This window comes from Spermophilus citellus (genome assembly GCF_964194105.1).
Source record: "Spermophilus citellus genome assembly, chromosome: 11".
NCBI lineage: Eukaryota > Metazoa > Chordata > Mammalia > Rodentia > Sciuridae > Spermophilus > Spermophilus citellus.
In genome coordinates this window covers 64,107,236-64,125,266 of record NC_138192.1, presented here as the reverse complement: position 1 = coordinate 64,125,266, position 18,031 = coordinate 64,107,236, and the positions used below count along the sequence as shown (strand labels likewise).

The following is an 18,031-nucleotide window of genomic DNA, read 5'->3' as shown; positions in this document are numbered from 1 at the left end:
TATAGGTTGTCTGGTTTCTGATTTTCCTCTTTAACAACATGTTTTGATTTGGGTCCTCAGTTTTCTGTTGTCCTGTAGTTAAATTTATTGTCCCCTGCCCCAAAGCCCTCTTTTAAAAGATGTAAAGGTGAAACAAATAAAGCTCATAATTTTTTATACCTCATGTAATTTTCATTGATTCTTGAGCATGCTCTCCCCTCTTTAAAATAATTTCAGGAGCAGACATGATAAGCATACATAATGAAGAAGAAAATGCTTTTATACTGAATACTTTGAAAAAGCAATGGAAAGGCCCAGATGATATCCTCCTAGGCATGTTTTATGACACAGATGGTAAGTGTGACTGTTTTTCTGTTTATAGATTAGGGCATTTTGATTCTTCAGTTTTATAGATCAAGTTGATGTTTCCTGGGGCATCCAGGCATTGCATTTCCAGTGTGCACCTATGACTTGTACCATACATAGCTTTCCCCTAAGTAGCTTGATGTGTTCGACAAATGAGATATAGTTGATTCTCGTCTGGATTAAAATGTTTCTAGGCTCAGTAATTTGTAATATGGCACAGTCATAAAACTTATTAGTGTTAGCAGTTAATAGGATAAGGTTAGAGTAAATGATCTGTATGTTATATAATGTAAATGTGTATTTTGTCACTACAGAAAACTAGAAGGGACATATTTAAGCATTTTCTTTTTTTTTTTTTTAAAGAGAGAGTGAAAGAGGAGAGAGAGAGAGAGAGAGAGAGAGAATTTTTAATATTTATTTTTTAGTTATCGGCAGACACAACATCTTTGTTTGTATGTGGTGCTGAGGATCGAACCCAGGCCGCACGCATGCCAGGCGAGCGCGCTACCGCTTGAGCCACATCCCCAGCCCAAGCATTTTCTTTTTTTAATATTTATTTTTTAGTTATAGGTGGATGCAGTGTCTTTATTTTACTTTATGTGGTGCTGAGGATCTAACCCAGTGCCTCACACATGCTACGTGACAGCGTTCTACCTCTGAGCCACAACCGCAGCCCTATTTAAGCATTTTCAAAAGAAATGAAATTACTAAGGTTGATAATATTTAAACTTAAAAATAATTTCCCATGGAAATATCTTTCCTTACAAAAATGGGATCTTTTTCTGAAACCACTTAAAATAAATACTTTTTTTTTTTTTTTTTTTGGTGTTGGGGATTGAACTCAGGGCCTTATGCATGCAAGGCAAGCACTCTACCAACTGAGTTATATCCCCAACCCAATAAATACTTTTGCTGATGTGGCTGCAGAGAGAATATATTCCTCCTTCTAACTTTAATCCAAAAAATTGAAAACCAAAAGTCAACTACATACCTTTCCACCTTTAATCCAAAATATTTTTCTTTGGCTCTAACACATTTTTAAACTGTCATGATGTTGAAAATGTTCCTTAATTGACAGATGCAAGTTTCAAGTGGTTTGATAGTTCAAATATGACATTTGATAAGTGGGAAGACCAAGAAGATGCTGAGGATCTAGTTGACACCTGTGGTTTTCTGCACACCAAGACAGGTGAATGGAAAAAAGGAAATTGTGAAGTTTCTTCTGTGGAAGGAACTCTTTGTAAAGCAGCTAGTAAGTATGACTGAATGTCTTTTTTCCATTCTAAGAGGGATGTGAAAAGGCTGGTTTCAAACAATTTTTTTTTCCGAGATTAGCTTTTCTTATTAAATAAATGGAGTAAGAATTCAGAATATAGTAGGGTAGTTTGTTTTTAAGTCTCCTGGAAATTAAATACGTAATTGTCTTACACTTCACAGGCAGGGCCAGATAATGCACACCAGGCATAATTTAATTCTATCTGCTTAGTTTCCAAGAGATCAAAAATATGGTTTCTTTTTTGTTCAATATATATTTTCTAGTTGTAGTTTGACACAGTACCTTTATTTTGTTTACTTATTTTTATGTGGTGCTGAGGATCAAACCCAGGGCCTTGCAAATGCTAGGCGAGTGTTCTACCGCTGAGCCACAACCCCAGCCCCCAAATATCTTGTTTTTCAAAAGAATTACCATAAGATTTTGGTGTATGATTTGATTGAGCAGCAGTGGTGTAGAGTAAGTTTGTATAATCCCAGAATTCTAATGTAACTTTACAGAGAATTAGATTATTTACAAGTAACATCCTTCATTTAGGCAAACAGAAATGACATTATAGTTCATGATATATTTTAGATTAAAATAATAAATTTTCTTCTGATTTATTAAAATGAATTTTAGTGAACAAATTGTCCCTTTCCACGATATTTTCATGTGACTTGTTAAATTTTGTAAAGAGTTTGTGGTTTTAAATTCTGGAGAGTAAATCCTTTCTCAGTAAAGAAATTTAAAATGCCAAAATATGAATTTGGGATGCTTGAAACATGACACAGACAGACATTTCCCCCATTTTGCATCCTTAGTATTCTCTCCTGCTTTAACTGTAAACCCAAACCAGACATTTAGCTCTGGTTATTTCCTTTTTAAAAATTAGTTATGTATTACAGTAGAATGCACTTTGATCCATCGTATATAATGGAGTATAATTTCTCATTCTTCTGATTCTACCTGATGTGAATCACATCATATAGTTATATATGAACAGAAGGTAATAATGTCTGATTCATTCTCCTATCCTTTCTACCCCCCCCATCCCTTTACTCCCCTCTACCTAAAGTAACTCTATTCTTCCCCAACACCACCAACTCCATCGCAAATTAACATCCATATATCAGAAAACATTTGGCTTTTGATTTTTTGGGGATTGGCTTATTTTGCTTAGCATGATATTCTCCAGCTCTATCCATTTACCAGCAAATGCCATATTTTCATTCTTTAGGGCTGAGTAACATTCTACTTAGATATATATATAAGTTTTTAATCCATTTCACCTATTGAAGGGCTCTTAGGTTGGTAGGTTATTTCCGTTTTTAACATCTAAAATTATGCACTTTTAAGACTTATTGCAGCAGGATTCTTGAGTATAATTAGTTTTATAGAGATTACATAAATATTTGTCATCGTTTCATAGAACTCAAATATCTGATTTTTTAAAAATTAGTTATTTTTATATACTGTCCTTCAGGGCATTGATATATAAAACAAGTTTTTAATTAAATGATAAATTCAAAACACCGGAAATAGAAAATCCATACTAACAAGGTAAGGTCATGACTGTTTAATTTTACATTTTTTCTCTACAAAATCTCCAACCAGAATCCTCTTTATTCTTCCCTCTTCTTTGTCCACCAACTAAGTTCTTGGCTTGTTAGGGCTCTGTATCCATCTTTAAAAGCTACATTCAATAACACAGACAATTCACAAAGCAGTAGAAATAGGAATATTAAACTAATAGTATTTATGTTTAACACTGTGAAAGTGTTTAAGTCAATCTTATAATATAAAGCATACTAAAATTTTATTTTCTTTTGTATTTCAGTCCCATATAACAAGAAATATTTATCAGGTAAGTAATATTCTGGTCTTAATTTTTTTCGTTAATTAAAAAAGTATTAAAATTCTGGCATGTTAAAATACACTATAGACTACAGACCCCTTTAAAAAAGTTATGTAACACATAATTTTATAAAAATGTAGAAAAGCCTTTTAGCTTATAAGATTTGGCATTTTAAATATGGTAACCATAAGTTATACATGAAATGAACATTTCTTTACACTAAATTGTATTTTCCCAAGGAACTGCATTATGTGTTTTTGTGGTATATGACTGCATATTTTGGTAAAAAGATTCATCTTCTAGTTGTAATTGCAATTCATAGAGCTTCCATATTAAGGGCTTACTAAAATATTATTTTAAAAATTTTTTGAAGACTTGTGCCTCATTCATTCAAGACAAGCGCTCTACTACTGAGCCATAACCCCAGCTCCTAAATACATTCTTTTAAAAAAGGGGACACGTAATACGTGATTCAAAAATCCAAAGTATAAGGCAAACACTGCCTCTGTCCACCCTTTCGTATCTTTACCTTTATTGGGAACCATTTTACTTAGTTTCTTCTTTAACCTTCTTGTGCCTTTTACTAACATAAGCAAACTGAGACATATGACTTATTTTGCCCCTAATATAGACTTTTAATATATCATACATTGTCCTCAACACTGATCTATACATAGATCAATCTTCTTTCTTTACAACTACATATACTTCCATGGTATGTATATTCCTAATTGACCCAGCTTCAAACTTCCACTTGGTTGTTCCCAGACATTTGTTATTATAAACAATGCTACAATAAATAACTTTGCACAAATACAGATTTATCTGTAGGTACTTTGAAATGCAATTGCTGGATTAAAAAATGAATCCAACTTTGACTATTACTGATGTATAGGAGATGTAGTTTTGTAATGCGAGAACCTGTTCTGAAAAATTTTCCTCAATTGGATAGTAGTTTTTAATCTTCATATTTTGAAGTATAATTGAGTAACATGCACAAATCTTACACATACAGCTTGATATTTATGTATTACTTGTAACTACCAGTTAAGAAACCTAGCATTTAGTTGGGTGTGGTGGCACATGCCTGTAATACCAGTGATTTGTGAGACTGAGGTAGGAGGATTGCAAGTTTGAGGCCAGCCTCAGCAACTTAGTGAGACCCTGTCTCAAACTTAAAAAGGGCTGGGGGTGTAGCTCTGTGTTAGTATGCCCCTGGATTCAATCCCCAGTACTGAAAGAAAATGTCAATATTATTACCCACCAATCCCAGAGGTAACTAATCACTAACTTTACCATATTCCACTTTATGCACTTTTTTCTTGCTTTTTTTCACTCAGGAATTTTTCTATAGATTGGTTTGTTGTTGAGCATATACAATATTTTAAAAATTGCTTAATAGTATTTTTATAAATATCAATCTGTTCACTTTCTTTTCAGATATTTGAATTTGTACCTTGCAACTAATATGAATACAGCCACCTATAAACATTCTCATGTCCTTCTGGGGACCTGCATTCCCATTTTGAGTACATTCCCCAAAGTGGAATGATCTTACTGCATTTTCATTTTCTTGAGCACCTTTTTGTGTCCTCTTTTGTGAAATGCTCATTCAAGTGCTTATAACTAGAGTACACAAGTGGCAGGAGACAAAAGGTCACGAAGGAGAGGTTAAAAAGATAATATAGCACCCTTAACCCCCAAACACTGCTAAATTGTGTCCACTAATTTTATTTTAGGATTAAAAATAATTCAGTTGTGGACATTTAAAGAATCTTGTCAATAATTTAAAAATACAAATGGCTCTCCCCAACCTTAAAAGTAGTGACACTCAGGGCTGGGGATATAGCTCCATTGGTAGAATGCTTGTCTCACAAGCTCAATGTCCTGGGTTCAATCATCACCACCCCCACCCCAAATAGTGATTTACCTAACCAATCTTATTTGTTAGGTCCCATTTTTAACAAACACAAGCTGAAATAATGAGTATCAGTATGGCTAATAAAAAATGCATCAGCAGCTAGGTATGATGGGACACACCTATAAACCCAGCAACTTAGGAGGATGAAGCAGATTTCCAAATTCGAGGCCTCAGCAATTTATTCCTGGTCTCAAAAAGAAAAAGGGCAAAATAAATAAATAAATAAATAAAAGGACTGGGGATGTGGCTCAGTGGTTAAGTGCTCCTGGTTTAATCCCCCACCACCCAAAAGGGAACATCTACAAAAATGATAATTCTGAGAATTTCTCACATTTTTCCAAGCAAGGTGGCACATGCATGTAATCCCAGCGGCTTGGAAAGCTGAGACAGATGGATTTTGAGTTCAAAGCCAGCCTCAGGGGGAAAAAAAAAGTGAGGCGCTAAGTACTGAGTGAGACCCTATCTCTAAATAAGACAAAATAGAGTTGGGGATGTGGCTCTGTGGTCAGGTGCCTCTGAGTTCAATCTCTAGTACCTAAAAACAAATTCTCACATTTTTAGTCCTTTATAACTATAATAGTTACCTTCTTAAAACTATTTCCTTCCTAACTACTAAATCAAATAATTCTCCTCAATTTGATAAGCTAAATTCTTTTAGGAAGATTACAAGGGTTCTAAATGGGCAAAAATTACAAAGTTGTACTTAAAGAACTTCAGGGAATACACAAATATATAGTATTTGAATGTTTGCAAGGTAACCAAAGTGGAGGATACTGCAGCTTATGGTGCGTCATCTGTGAAACAAATCTTCAAAAGGCAAACCATTAAAAACTCCACTGATGTAACAGAGATTTAAATACCACTATTCCTAAAAAGAGCAGTATATATGAATTTGCAAAGTCTTAGTTCAGAAAAGAAAGCCAAGGAAGACAAACAGGATTGTGGACTACTTTTATCATTGTTAATGCAAAGAAACGGCAATATTTACTCGAAATTTTGAAGTACAGCCATTTTTCACACTAAGAAATTTAAATCTTGATAGTAGTTAATGTGTAATTTCTTTTTCTTACCAGTATGATTAAATTACACTGTATTCTCTAAAATGCAATACTTGCAACCTGATCTCCCATATATTCTTTTATCTTCTTTTTCAGATAACCACATTTTAATATCAACTTTGGTGATTGCTAGTACAGTAATTTTGACAGTTTTGGGAGCAATCATTTGGTACCTCTACAAAAGAAATTCCAATTCTGGTTTCACCACAGTTTTTTCAACTACACCCCAATCACATTATGACGACGACTGTGTTTTGGTAGTTGCAGAAGAAAATGAATGTGCTGTTGGATTTGACTAAAATTTGGTAATGTCAAAACAGATTGACACCAAATGCCTTGACAGCAATTCCTGTGCAAGATTTTCATTTAAAACTTGATACTGAATATCATAGCTTTTATGGTTATTCCATAACAGTAATAGTATTTTCATGTACTCATTGGGACAAGAATTAACCTTCCAGTTCATTATTAATGTAGATTTTAGAAAAGGAAAGATCTTAAATTTAATTTATAGGTTATAATCAGTTCTTCAAAAGCAGAAACTTTTCACTTGAATGAAAGAAAGCTTTATATCCAAGAAGTAAAGTTGATAATCCAGTCTACTTGTCTTACCTACTCTATCTTCCTCTCCATTTAGTTGAACCAGTTTAGTTTTTAATTCAACAGACTTGCTCATTTATTGATAAATGTGATTTAGGGAATCAATCCATTTTTTAAATAGACCCTGTACATTTAAATATCCCTGAGACTGGCTACTTTGGCAGAAAATTCCTCTATTTGTATTTTATGATTTAGATGAAAAAAAAATCAATCTTAACACTCCATATTCCACATAATTTTAGTTTCATTGTTTTTAGATCCATCATTTTAGACCACAAACAGCACTGATCATGAGTGATTAAACTTTTATAAAAATTTTTAAAGAATATGGCTATATCTACAAACTCATGGAGAAGTCTGGCAATCTAATTAACACTGGTATCATAGTGTCCATTTAAGGATTCTTCTGATCTCCTATCTTTATGAACTCAAGGTATTATGCTCCCAAAACATTTAGAAATTTTATCTTTTAATGATATGAAATTATGGAAAAAAATAAAAAGAAAATAAAAATCACTCATGTCCCCACTATTTAGAGAAAAATGACAAAAACTAAGCCAAGACTAAAAAACAAACAAAAAAAAATCCTATGTACAACTAGTGAAGATGCACAAAGTTTTCAGTATATTCATTGTAAATTTCAGGACAAAGGTGAAAATAAACATTTGGGAGTTAGAAGTTGAAATGATTTTCCTTAGTATTTTAAAAAATAGTATCAAAAAAGATGAAGAATGTTCCGGTTTCACTTGAAACTGTATTTACTACCTGTATTAGCTTGAAAGCTCTAGTTAATCTCTCCATAACCTTCACCTGATCAATCATTTGGAAGCAGTAATTTTCTTAAAGGAAGATCCATTCTATCTCCAGCTTCACTACTGACAGTTTATACCATTTGTTTTCACTAACCACTGTTAAGTCAGAAACACCCCTCATCACAATTAATGGCCCTATTGTTAATAAGACTCCAGTAACTACAAAGTCCTAACAGAAAATTATCAACAGTGTAGACATGTAGTACTAAAAGAGCAAGTGTTAATATACTAGCTGCATTACATGTGCAATATTATTGTTCTATAGAAGACTGAGATTTTATATAGTGATTGAGATTTCTAATACATAATTGATAGGCTATTTATAATTGTATTAATGAATATCTGCCAGGAATTCCTTCCTACTCATCCTACCCTAACTGTACCATTCCTTTAAAACCTAAGACCAATCTTATCACCTACCCCCACCAATCATTCAGATCTCTAGATCTGATATCTAGATCACTACCCACAGGAGGCTACCTAAGTTAAAAATAAACAGTTTAAATTCAGTCCTTCAATTACATTTAAGAAACATTTTAGGGGCTGGGTATGTGGCTTAAGCGGTAGCGCGCTCGCCTGGCATGCGTGCGGCCCGGGTTCGATCCTCAGCACCACATATAAACAAAGATGTTGTGTCCGCTGAAAACTGAAAAATAAATATTAAAAAAAAAAAGAAACATTTTAGAGGCCAGGGTTGTGGCTCAGTGGTAGAATGCTTGCCTAGCATGTGTGAGGCACTGGGTTGGATCCCCTGCATCACATAAAAATAAACAAATAAGATAAAGGTATTGTGTCCATCTATAACTTAAAACAAACAAAAACAAAACACCAAAGCGAAACATTTTAAGCACTCAAATCACATGTGATTAGTGGCTACCATACTAGCTAGCATATACTGAAAAACACTTCCACCATCACAGAAAGTCCAAACAGAACAGTGCTACTCTAAAATCTACTAAATTTTCATGTAACTATTTTCTGTACACATTTTGACAATTTCTACTAAATGCAGCTCTTGCAAATGGCTGTTTTAAATTATTTAATTTTCAATGTTTGATTTCATTTTATAACAAGTCTAGAGGTCCCTGGTAATTAAATGTTAAATCTTAATTATATTTACATATCAAAATATCTGGCCAGGGACAGTGGTCTCGCCTGTAATTCCCGAAACTTGGGAGGCTGAGGCAGGAGGATTACAAGTTCAAGGGAAGCCTCAACAAACTGAGCCCACGTCTCAAAAAAATAAAAGGGATGGGGACATAGGTCAATAAAGCACTTTGGGTTCAAAGTTCCCCAAAGTGCTTAAAAAAAAAAAAAAAAAGCAGGCTTGTTAATTACTTTCAGAATGTGGAAATTGCTTTCTTCAATAACTTGTTTCTGGTTGATGATGACTTTTTACTTTTTTTTGCAGTGCTGGGGAATCAAACACATGGCCTTCCACATGCTAAGTAAATAACCTCAGACCTGACAACATATGCTTGGCAGTAGTGTAGGGAGAACAGCTTTAAACTACACGGTCTCAGGAGTTTGCATTCTTTGTAGTGATGTATGATCTCTTGTTCAGAGTTTAAAACTGATAACCAGTGAAGACTATTCTTATTCCTGTTTATTCCACTATAGTGTTAAATTTATACAACAGCAGAAGCTGACATGACTATAAGACTCAAACCATTGTCTTGTTATCAATGTCGTGTTTTTGCAGTTAATGAAAAACAATAAGAAAATGACATTTTTAAAAAATAAAATATATTGTGGATTAAGCAGAAGACAATTTTCATAATAAATTCTATTTAAATATAATATTTTGAACCCAAAGCATCTCAAAGGACTGACAGAATATATTGAAACTGGTATCCTTCAATTTTGTGTTTTTGCTTTAAGTAGGCAATGCAAAGACAACAGGGAAGAATCCAGCAAATGTTTTAGAAGCATATTGAAATGGGATGTGAAATTTTAATAAAAGTCTTGGCTACAAGGTCTTAAGTCTTCTTTGAGCAACAGTTTAAAAGGAAACAGTTCAAACTGTAAAATAGAATCAATCAGTATGCACTTTATTTCAAGCCAAGGTTTTACATAGGACCAACAAACTAAGTGTGGGCAAACTGTTCATTCACATTTGAGAAATTACATGGTTTCTATTTAGATTTTAAAAGAGTAGTTTGTTGCCATAACATCAGAATTTAATCTGAAACCACCTGAAGGTGTTTTAAGTGTATCCTAAAGTTGTTGACAGAGGAAAAATACAATGTTATGGAAGTATACACAACTCGTGACCACACTGTAGACCATTCATGTTGAATAGGTAATGTTCATCTGTTTGAATTTCAAAGGTAGTGAAAAATATTAATCATCAAATAAATGCTCAGAATTACCAAGAAACAGTTAAAAATGACCAGGATCCAAATTGGTTATTTATATCATATTTATCTATAAAGAAGTGACAACACTAAAAAACACGTTGAAAACCAGTGTTTTAAACTTTGAATGTGGGATTTAAAAATATTCCATTAACTTGAGATTGTAACAATTTTTTTTTAAACCAAATATCATTTGACTGGCAATTCTGATATAATTTATAGCTATAATATTCCTAAAAGGAATACTACACATACTATGGCCTATCAAATATAATCTGCATTTTGAAAATCAATACAAAAATTTATCCATCATTTCTACATCTCTTATACATTTTTTTTTAAATTAGGTTTTATTGCTAAGTGAATTAGAATTCAAATTAAATTTGGAAACCTAATATAATGTTCTTCATAACCTCCTTCCCATTCTTAAAAAATTTTTTTTCAAAACACTGGAAGTAAATGATTATTAAAAATATGACTGCAACTTAAGGCATTTAAAAAGGAAAACTAGGTGCCATTTGGCATTTTATTTTAAAAGCATATTTTGACCCACTTTTCTCACTAGCAAGAGACTAAAACACAAACCTTTTCTCATAAATATGACTACTCAGAACACAAAAAAGGGTTGATGGGCACTGCTTAGATATTGAAAACAAGGGTAATACTTTCCCACTCACCTAAAAGAAAAAGTCTTTTGATTACCAATTTTATAAACATTGAATTTGCTGGCCAGTGTTAAAAGGTCCAGCAGAATTTTAATTCAGCAACACTTGAGAATGAATATATATGTACATGAATACATGTATATGTATATATTCATTTTATGTATAGTCAATATATTTAATAGGCATTCCCCCCACAAAATTAATTCATACTTAATTGCCAGTTTTAATAAACACTTGTTCACAGATCATCCATTTGTCTTAACTGAAGTTAGGCAATATCAAATGTTCTGTTATGGTCTCCATCTTCTTCAGAATCATCCTCTGAAGCTGTTGAAAGAAAACAGGATGATCAAGAATGATTTTAAGGGGGATGAGAATGGGAAGTGTAAATATGAAGCCAGAACAGCAATGACTTGTAAAATAAAAATCCCAATTTAGTACACTGTTTTGGTCAAAATGATAAGTTATCATGACAGGGTTACGGTGGTTTGATTGTGAGTGATGCCTATCTGAAATGCCCCCACCCCCACATCTTTTTGTGATGTTACACAGTTTTTATAAAAATGAAAATGCTTTAAAATGTGGTTCAAAAGTATCTTCTAAAATGTTTCTGAGATAAATTTGTGTTCATAGTAACTAATGATAAATACATCAGAGAAAAAGTGAATTTAAGGCAAGTCCTCTCACACACCTGAGTAGAATCTGGCTTATTACCGCTGCATGTTTGATGCATCCGATGAGAATGGAAAAAAATGTACATAGAATAATAGGTTATGGGTGTTCTTGAAATTTACATCAATGCTATGTCTATACAATGCCAAGAAAAAAGTTTATTCAGTAAGTCAAAAAGCTTTATATAGACACAGCCTAAGTTAAAAGATTTGGCTTCACTAAACAACTACTACTGAGATTATTCCGTCTCTAAACTGTCAGAAACTTATCACTTTAGCAATATTTCTGACCTCAGTTTATTTAAGAGTCATTAGTAGATCAAGATTTAACATAAAACATTGTGGAATGTCTTTAGGAAGGTAGTAAATTACTATGTATTCTGTAAATTGCTTAACATGTGAAGTAAAATGAAAGTCTGCAAAAATAAAAATCTAATTAACACCTCTCCTACTATCAAGGGCAGAAAAGTTTAATGTAACTCTTCTTGTATTAATATTGCACAATTTAAGGGCACCCAAAGCAAAGCACAGGAAAAGTATGCAACATTTATAGATAAAATCTATTTTTAATAAATGACACCAAGCATATACCCAACTCATATCTGAGATAAACCCTATGGTCTTTATGTTTAAATTTTATGTTGTATCAATAAAGAAATGCCAAACTAAAAAAACAGAATAGCCTTATAGGAAACTTCTTGTGTTTTCTCCTGGATTAATTCCATAGGAGAAAAAAATTCAGTTGGAATTAATTTTCAGAATATTAGTACTTAAAAAAGACTATGTTTAAGAAACCATATTCTAAATAAGAATTTTTTAAATTTTAAGTAAGAATTAAAAACAACCCCCCCCCCCCAAAAAAAAACCCTAGAAATTTGGGGGAAACATACCAAAACATTATTATCATCACATCTTACAGATTATAAATAATAATAAAATTATTATTTTTAAAAGAATAAAAAACTAAAGAGACTTGTATAATGGCTAATATAAGGGATCAGAACTAAGAAGTCATAAAAAAAATTTACACTAAGTGAATTCCAAGTGATTCCTTTATTTTCACATATACTAATTAAAATGATAAAAATGTGTTGCTCAGTTTTATCTGAAATCCTTTAAAAACTTAAAATTAGTAAACTAACTTAGAAGAATCCACATCCTGAGAATATTCAAGAAATCAAAAGGTTTTTACGAGAACTATTATCAAAGGATGCTGAGCTTTGTCTAAATGCAAAAATCTTGTACACACTATAGGTAACACACCAAGAATTTTGAGGATGAGTATATGGGTAACCAAATGGTGAATACATAGTTAAAAACACTTCAAATTGCATACTAGAATGGGGAATCTTTTGCTTTGGGTGGAAAAGTAGAAGAGGCAGATATTGAATAGGGGTAATCTTGGATTTTCGAGCAACTGTTATAGAGATGTACCCACCAGGCATGAAGCAATTGGACTTTGAAGAGGACGGGCTGTTAAATGCCTTTGAAGATTTGGGGTTTATGTACTTTCATCTGGAAACTCAGACAAGCCTAATGGTGTGTGTGGTCTTAAAAGAGATTGGAGCTATCTACATAAAATGTCCATAAGGACCTGAACAAGGAACAGAAAACCTTAGGGCTTTTGTTATGGACTTATAATCAGGATTCTTTTCTCCTTTGTTTTCCTAGAACCATGTAAAATACCAAGGAAAACATTTTATGATCTAATGAACTAAATAAAAAGTAAAATTTCTTGAAACACTAAAATAGGAGATATGCCTTGATTAGTAAATTTATGATTTTATTACAAGTGCTAAATTTGAAGTGATCAAAAATAACTTATTTATAATAAAATGCTAGTGGTTAAAATTGCATCCTTCCTTACCTTAAAATAAATAATTTATTTCAATACTGTTAAAAAAAACTAGTATCAATTGCCCAACCCATATTTCCCAGATTAATCATTTTGGTATTAATAAGCCTATAAATGAAGATCTAATTTGGTAGAAAAGAGCTTATATACTTATGTTTTGTTCTGTGGGTTTAATTTGCAAAAGTAAATTCAACAAGTCTGGGGAGGGGAAATTCCACCTACTTTCGAGATCTTCCATATGTGCCTGAAGAGTTCTTGCAAGGTTAATAAACTAGAAACAATGCAGAAAGAAATACAGTAGTTTAAATGTTGCAAATGGATCTAAAGAAAGAATCAGTATAGGAGATTCATTTTTACTTAAAAAATCAAACATCATTTTAATCCTTTTAATAGGGGACTTTCTCCCCCTACATCAAAAATTATAACCTTAAGGGTTTTATTATTAAATGTTTTATATAATCATTATCAATGAGGTAGAAACCAGTTTATTGGAACTGGAAACATACAATAAAATAATTACATCCAATGGCATGGTCTTATATTTTTTAAAAATTATGAAATAAAGGGGGAGGGCCCCCCAAAATCCTTGCTCTTTGGACAAAATGAATTCAGATATGCCTGCCTAAATTTGATAGCTCTAGATACATACTTCAAAAAATTCTAATAATCACTTTAATCTTATAATAATAATAATAATAATAAGGTTTTTTTCAAGGTATAAATTCTGCAGACATATGCTTTACATGGTTTGTTCATTCTCAAAAGAGTTAAGACACTTGTAGAAATCATTTAATGGAGTTAACTAAAGCTAAGGGCTCATGATTTATGAAGTACTTAGAAGTCAAGAGATCTTTGCTTAAATTCTCAATGTTGCTTATGATAGTTTATTCTCTTTTCTTTCAATGATAATTTTTCAATAGACTCACTGTTATAATATTCACATGATAAAAGTGAATAGAAGGAGTATTATATACATTGAATTGTACCCTTTTGATATAATTTTCAAAATAAAAACATTACATCTTAACATAAAATCTACTAAGTTTTTAATCAACAAAGTGAACATTTATACAAAAACTAGTCTGAAAGATATTTATGAACACATTTCAATATATTAATATGCAGAATGATTCTGTAATAATAGATAGAGACCGTAGGCCCTGCTACGCAAAATGGCCTAGACAACAGAATACAAGTTTCCTTCAGTATACAGAGGCAAACAGCATTGTTTACTTAATACCTAACATACAGCTAGTCTAAATGTTTTATTATGGTTAATAGTGTACACAGTTAACAGCAACTAGTCCATATTTTAGTTTGTATTATGGACACTTAAAAAAATTAGTTTGCTGATCATTTTTTACAGTATACTAACAAACAAATGAAGTCAATTTACCATATTCTTTTGGCTTTTAGAGTTCAATTTCAGGATCCTAACCTGTTAATACTGAGGCCCCCTCCCCTTAAATATTAAAAAACACATATCCTTTGTGTTCATAATTCTGTCCCTTTTTTCCCCGAAATATATTCCAATTACTTTCAAGAGCTAGAAAATTACTTCCTTCTCTAAATAGCTTTATGAGAAAATAAAGCTTGTGCAGAAGTAAGGAAGACAGCAATTTTCATTAAATCTACAATACTTTTATTTTTAACTTGCTTTCCAAGGCAAATACTTGCTGCTGTATCACACCCTCCCTCTTCCCCACTCCAGTATTACTTACTCGGACACGTGTGCTTGGTTCATTTGTATTTCCCATCATATCAGAAAAGCTTTGTTCACACAAGTGTAATAACACAACTAGGTAGAGACCAGAGCTGATAAACTCATACTCAGCCTTCAACAGGGAAGCAAACAGGAGAAAAAGAAAAATGGAGAAGGAAAAATTAAAATGTGACCGATAGAGTTCACTGATAAACTAGAGGAAATATATTTATATCTAATTCCTGGTAAAGCATACAGTGCCATTCTATTAAAATAAATAAAAAGTTGCCCTTCATAATTCCCTAACATTTTACTAATGCCATAAGTCCAAACAGCTGTGACTATCTTCTTTATTTTCAGTTTTCTTTTGTGTAATGATTTATATAAAAGTTTAGCTTTTAAATAATTTGATAGCAGAATGAATGCTTTGGTTTTTTATAAAGTTCATAACGGATTGCCTTTTACAAAAAGTAAGTAGCTATATGTTGGCTTAATATATTTATTTACACTAAATCAATATATTACTAAACTAATACCTATTCTGGTAGCTCAAGTATTTCATGTGTAATATAATTAGTTTGAAGGCAACAGAAAAATATAAGAATGAACTAACTAACAAGATAATACTGTAACTCATTCATACAGAAATTTTAATTGGTAAAGAGTCCTTTGGTTTCAAACTCTGTGTGTGTGTGTGTGTGTGTGTACACGCATGGATGGTGTGTTGGAAACAGAACCCAGGGTCTCAAATGTTAGGTAAGTGCTCTACCACTGAGCAATATCCCTAGCCCTGTTCTTTTATTTTAAAACTATGATTACAAATCATATTCGTGTTTTTAAAACATCTAGGGTTAGGAATGTGGCTCAGTGGTACAGCAATTTTCTGGCATGTGTGAGGCCCTGGGTTTGATCCCCAGCACTGAAAAAACAAAAATCTGATTTGTCCTACAATTTTAACAGTGAAAAGGTAAGTTGTGCCTTTTTAGAGCAATTAAATCATCAAGTTAATAATTGTGTATTTTTGGTATTTATTTTTAGCAAGTATTTGGTTATCAGATTCTACAGAGTATTCAAGAAATCTGAAATTTGTTCTTTAAAATGCTTACTTTGTAACTCAAAAAAATCACATATCAAGAAAATTTTTATTAAGCCTTAAATGCTTAATCACCTTGCAGAAAAATGAAGCCACTAGAAAATGAGGAAATAAACTAGCAAAATAATCACTTAAAATTAGGGTAGTTGTCAGGTCACTAGAATCCATGATTCATATAGAACAAACAAATTAAAGCCTGGAAGCTTAATCAGACCAGTCACTGTCTTAATAATGACTCCGCCAGGTATTTCCAAACATTTCTTAAGTCATGTAAGAATGTGAGTCATTAAAGTGCTTGAAGAACAATAAAAACACCCCCTGAATGAAAAACCAAAGCCTTCATTTTAAGAGAAATGATGAACATCAAAAGAAGGAAGATGGCAGGAGAGAATCCTTTTGAAACCTACTCATTCTTTAAAAGACAAAAATTATTTCTTTTCCCTGCACTATTCCATATATACTATATATTCTTTCCCCTGTTCTTTAAAATACAAATGCTCAGCTGTCTATGTAGACTTTTTGGGGATTGAAGTGATTGCTGAAAGTTATTTTCTTTTTGGACAACTGGCTCATTAGAGAAATATAATAAAATTGTTATAAAATATAGCAGTTATTTTATATAAACCACAAATGTTTCATTCTTTAGAGATCAGTGATTCTTAAGCCTGATCTAAACAATCTAAGCAATCATGATCTTTTATTTTTAAGAGATCTGGGAATTCTTAAAATTATATACAGAATTTGTGCTATATATTTTGAAAGGAGGATCCATAGTTTTAATCAGATTTTCAAAGAGTATCCATTATTTCCATAATTTATTTTAAAAATAAAGGCTGTTCACAAGAGACCTTATATATTATAAAATTTTATTTATATGAAATGTCCAGATCAGGACAGAATAAGAGTTCACTGATAAACTAGAAGAAATGTACCTATATCTAATTCCTGCAAGGTCATTAAGCATTTAAATTTATTAAATAGACTGGTAGATGCCAGGGGCTAAAAGATTGAATGGGAACAACTGGTAATGGCTATAGAATTCGCTACAGGATTCTCTTTGTAAAGTAATGAAGATATTTCATAGCTAGACAAATGGTGGTTGCACATCACTTTGAACATGTATCAAAATCACTGAATTGTCCACTTTAAAATTATTTTGATATTGTGTGTACCTCACCTTGTATAAAACTGGGGTCAGGGAAGGGTCAAGCACTTCATACATTCCCTTGCCATCATATTTCTTTTCATAACAAATACACTAACCACACTTGGATAGTTGGGCTCTAGGGTCACCCTTTTGATCTCCTTAAACACATACTTTCTGCTCCCGGAGTTTTCCTTCAGTAGGGAAAGATATTGAGCTCTTTATTCTAACTATCATTTAAGCATCGCAAATACAGTTCTGGGGAACTGCCTATTCTGGGACCACTTTCCTAAGTTTTTATTATTTTCAGGCTTACTTAGGGAGCATGACAAATTTTACCTTGATGGATTAAAAACCTGTACAATGATTGCCTTTCACTTAAAGTTACAGAAAAATTGTAAACACCTAATGCAGTAACAGATTTATGTTAAAAGTATTATTGCTAGTTTAATGTAGGGCTTCTGACCATGACTTAATCTTTTCTTCAAGAGCTGTCCTTTAAGCATAGAATAGACACTTACCAAATTAGGCAAAATATACTAACTTGTTCATTTGCATGAGCTCTATGTAGTTCATGAATATCAAAATCCTCCAGGTTAAGCTGCAACTTCTCTTTACAAAGTTCACAGGTGGTTACAGCCTCTAATGAAGAACCTGATAAAAATTAAATGACAAGTAAAACTTATTTTACTTGAAAA

The 18,031-nt window shown here is 32.3% G+C and overlaps 2 protein-coding genes across 5 annotated transcripts in view; one reads left to right on the top strand and one right to left on the bottom strand.

The window, feature by feature from the left end:
• LOC308630809 (CD302 antigen) overlaps window positions 1–9,273 on the top strand; it is a 134,239-nt gene extending 124,966 nt beyond the window's left edge. For 2 of the 3 annotated variants that reach the window (XM_081261497.1, XM_081261495.1), the window contains 4 exons: window positions 217–333; window positions 1,424–1,597; window positions 3,438–3,464; window positions 6,531–8,523. In XM_081261497.1, the coding sequence (XP_081117623.1) occupies window positions 217–333; window positions 1,424–1,597; window positions 3,438–3,464; window positions 6,531–6,733 (521 nt within the window). In that variant the 3' untranslated portion in view covers window positions 6,734–8,523. Of the gene's footprint in view, window positions 1–216; window positions 334–1,423; window positions 1,598–3,437; window positions 3,465–6,530; window positions 8,524–9,257 lie in introns of those variants that run through there. The other variant, XM_081261496.1, reaches the window with a different exon arrangement.
• Window positions 9,239–18,031, bottom strand: part of MARCHF7 (membrane associated ring-CH-type finger 7) — a 52,982-nt gene continuing 44,189 nt past the window's right edge. The window contains exons 7-10 of one of the 2 annotated variants that reach the window (XR_014018034.1): window positions 17,878–17,987; window positions 15,116–15,229; window positions 11,560–13,665; window positions 9,239–11,195 (exon numbers count right to left, since the gene is read on the bottom strand). Coding sequence is in view for 1 of the 2 variants with exons in the window: in XM_081261498.1 (XP_081117624.1) it covers window positions 11,137–11,195; window positions 13,617–13,665; window positions 15,116–15,229; window positions 17,878–17,987 (332 nt within the window). In the remaining variant the exon portion in view is untranslated. The remainder of the gene's footprint in view (window positions 11,196–11,559; window positions 13,666–15,115; window positions 15,230–17,877; window positions 17,988–18,031) is intronic. The other variant, XM_081261498.1, reaches the window with a different exon arrangement.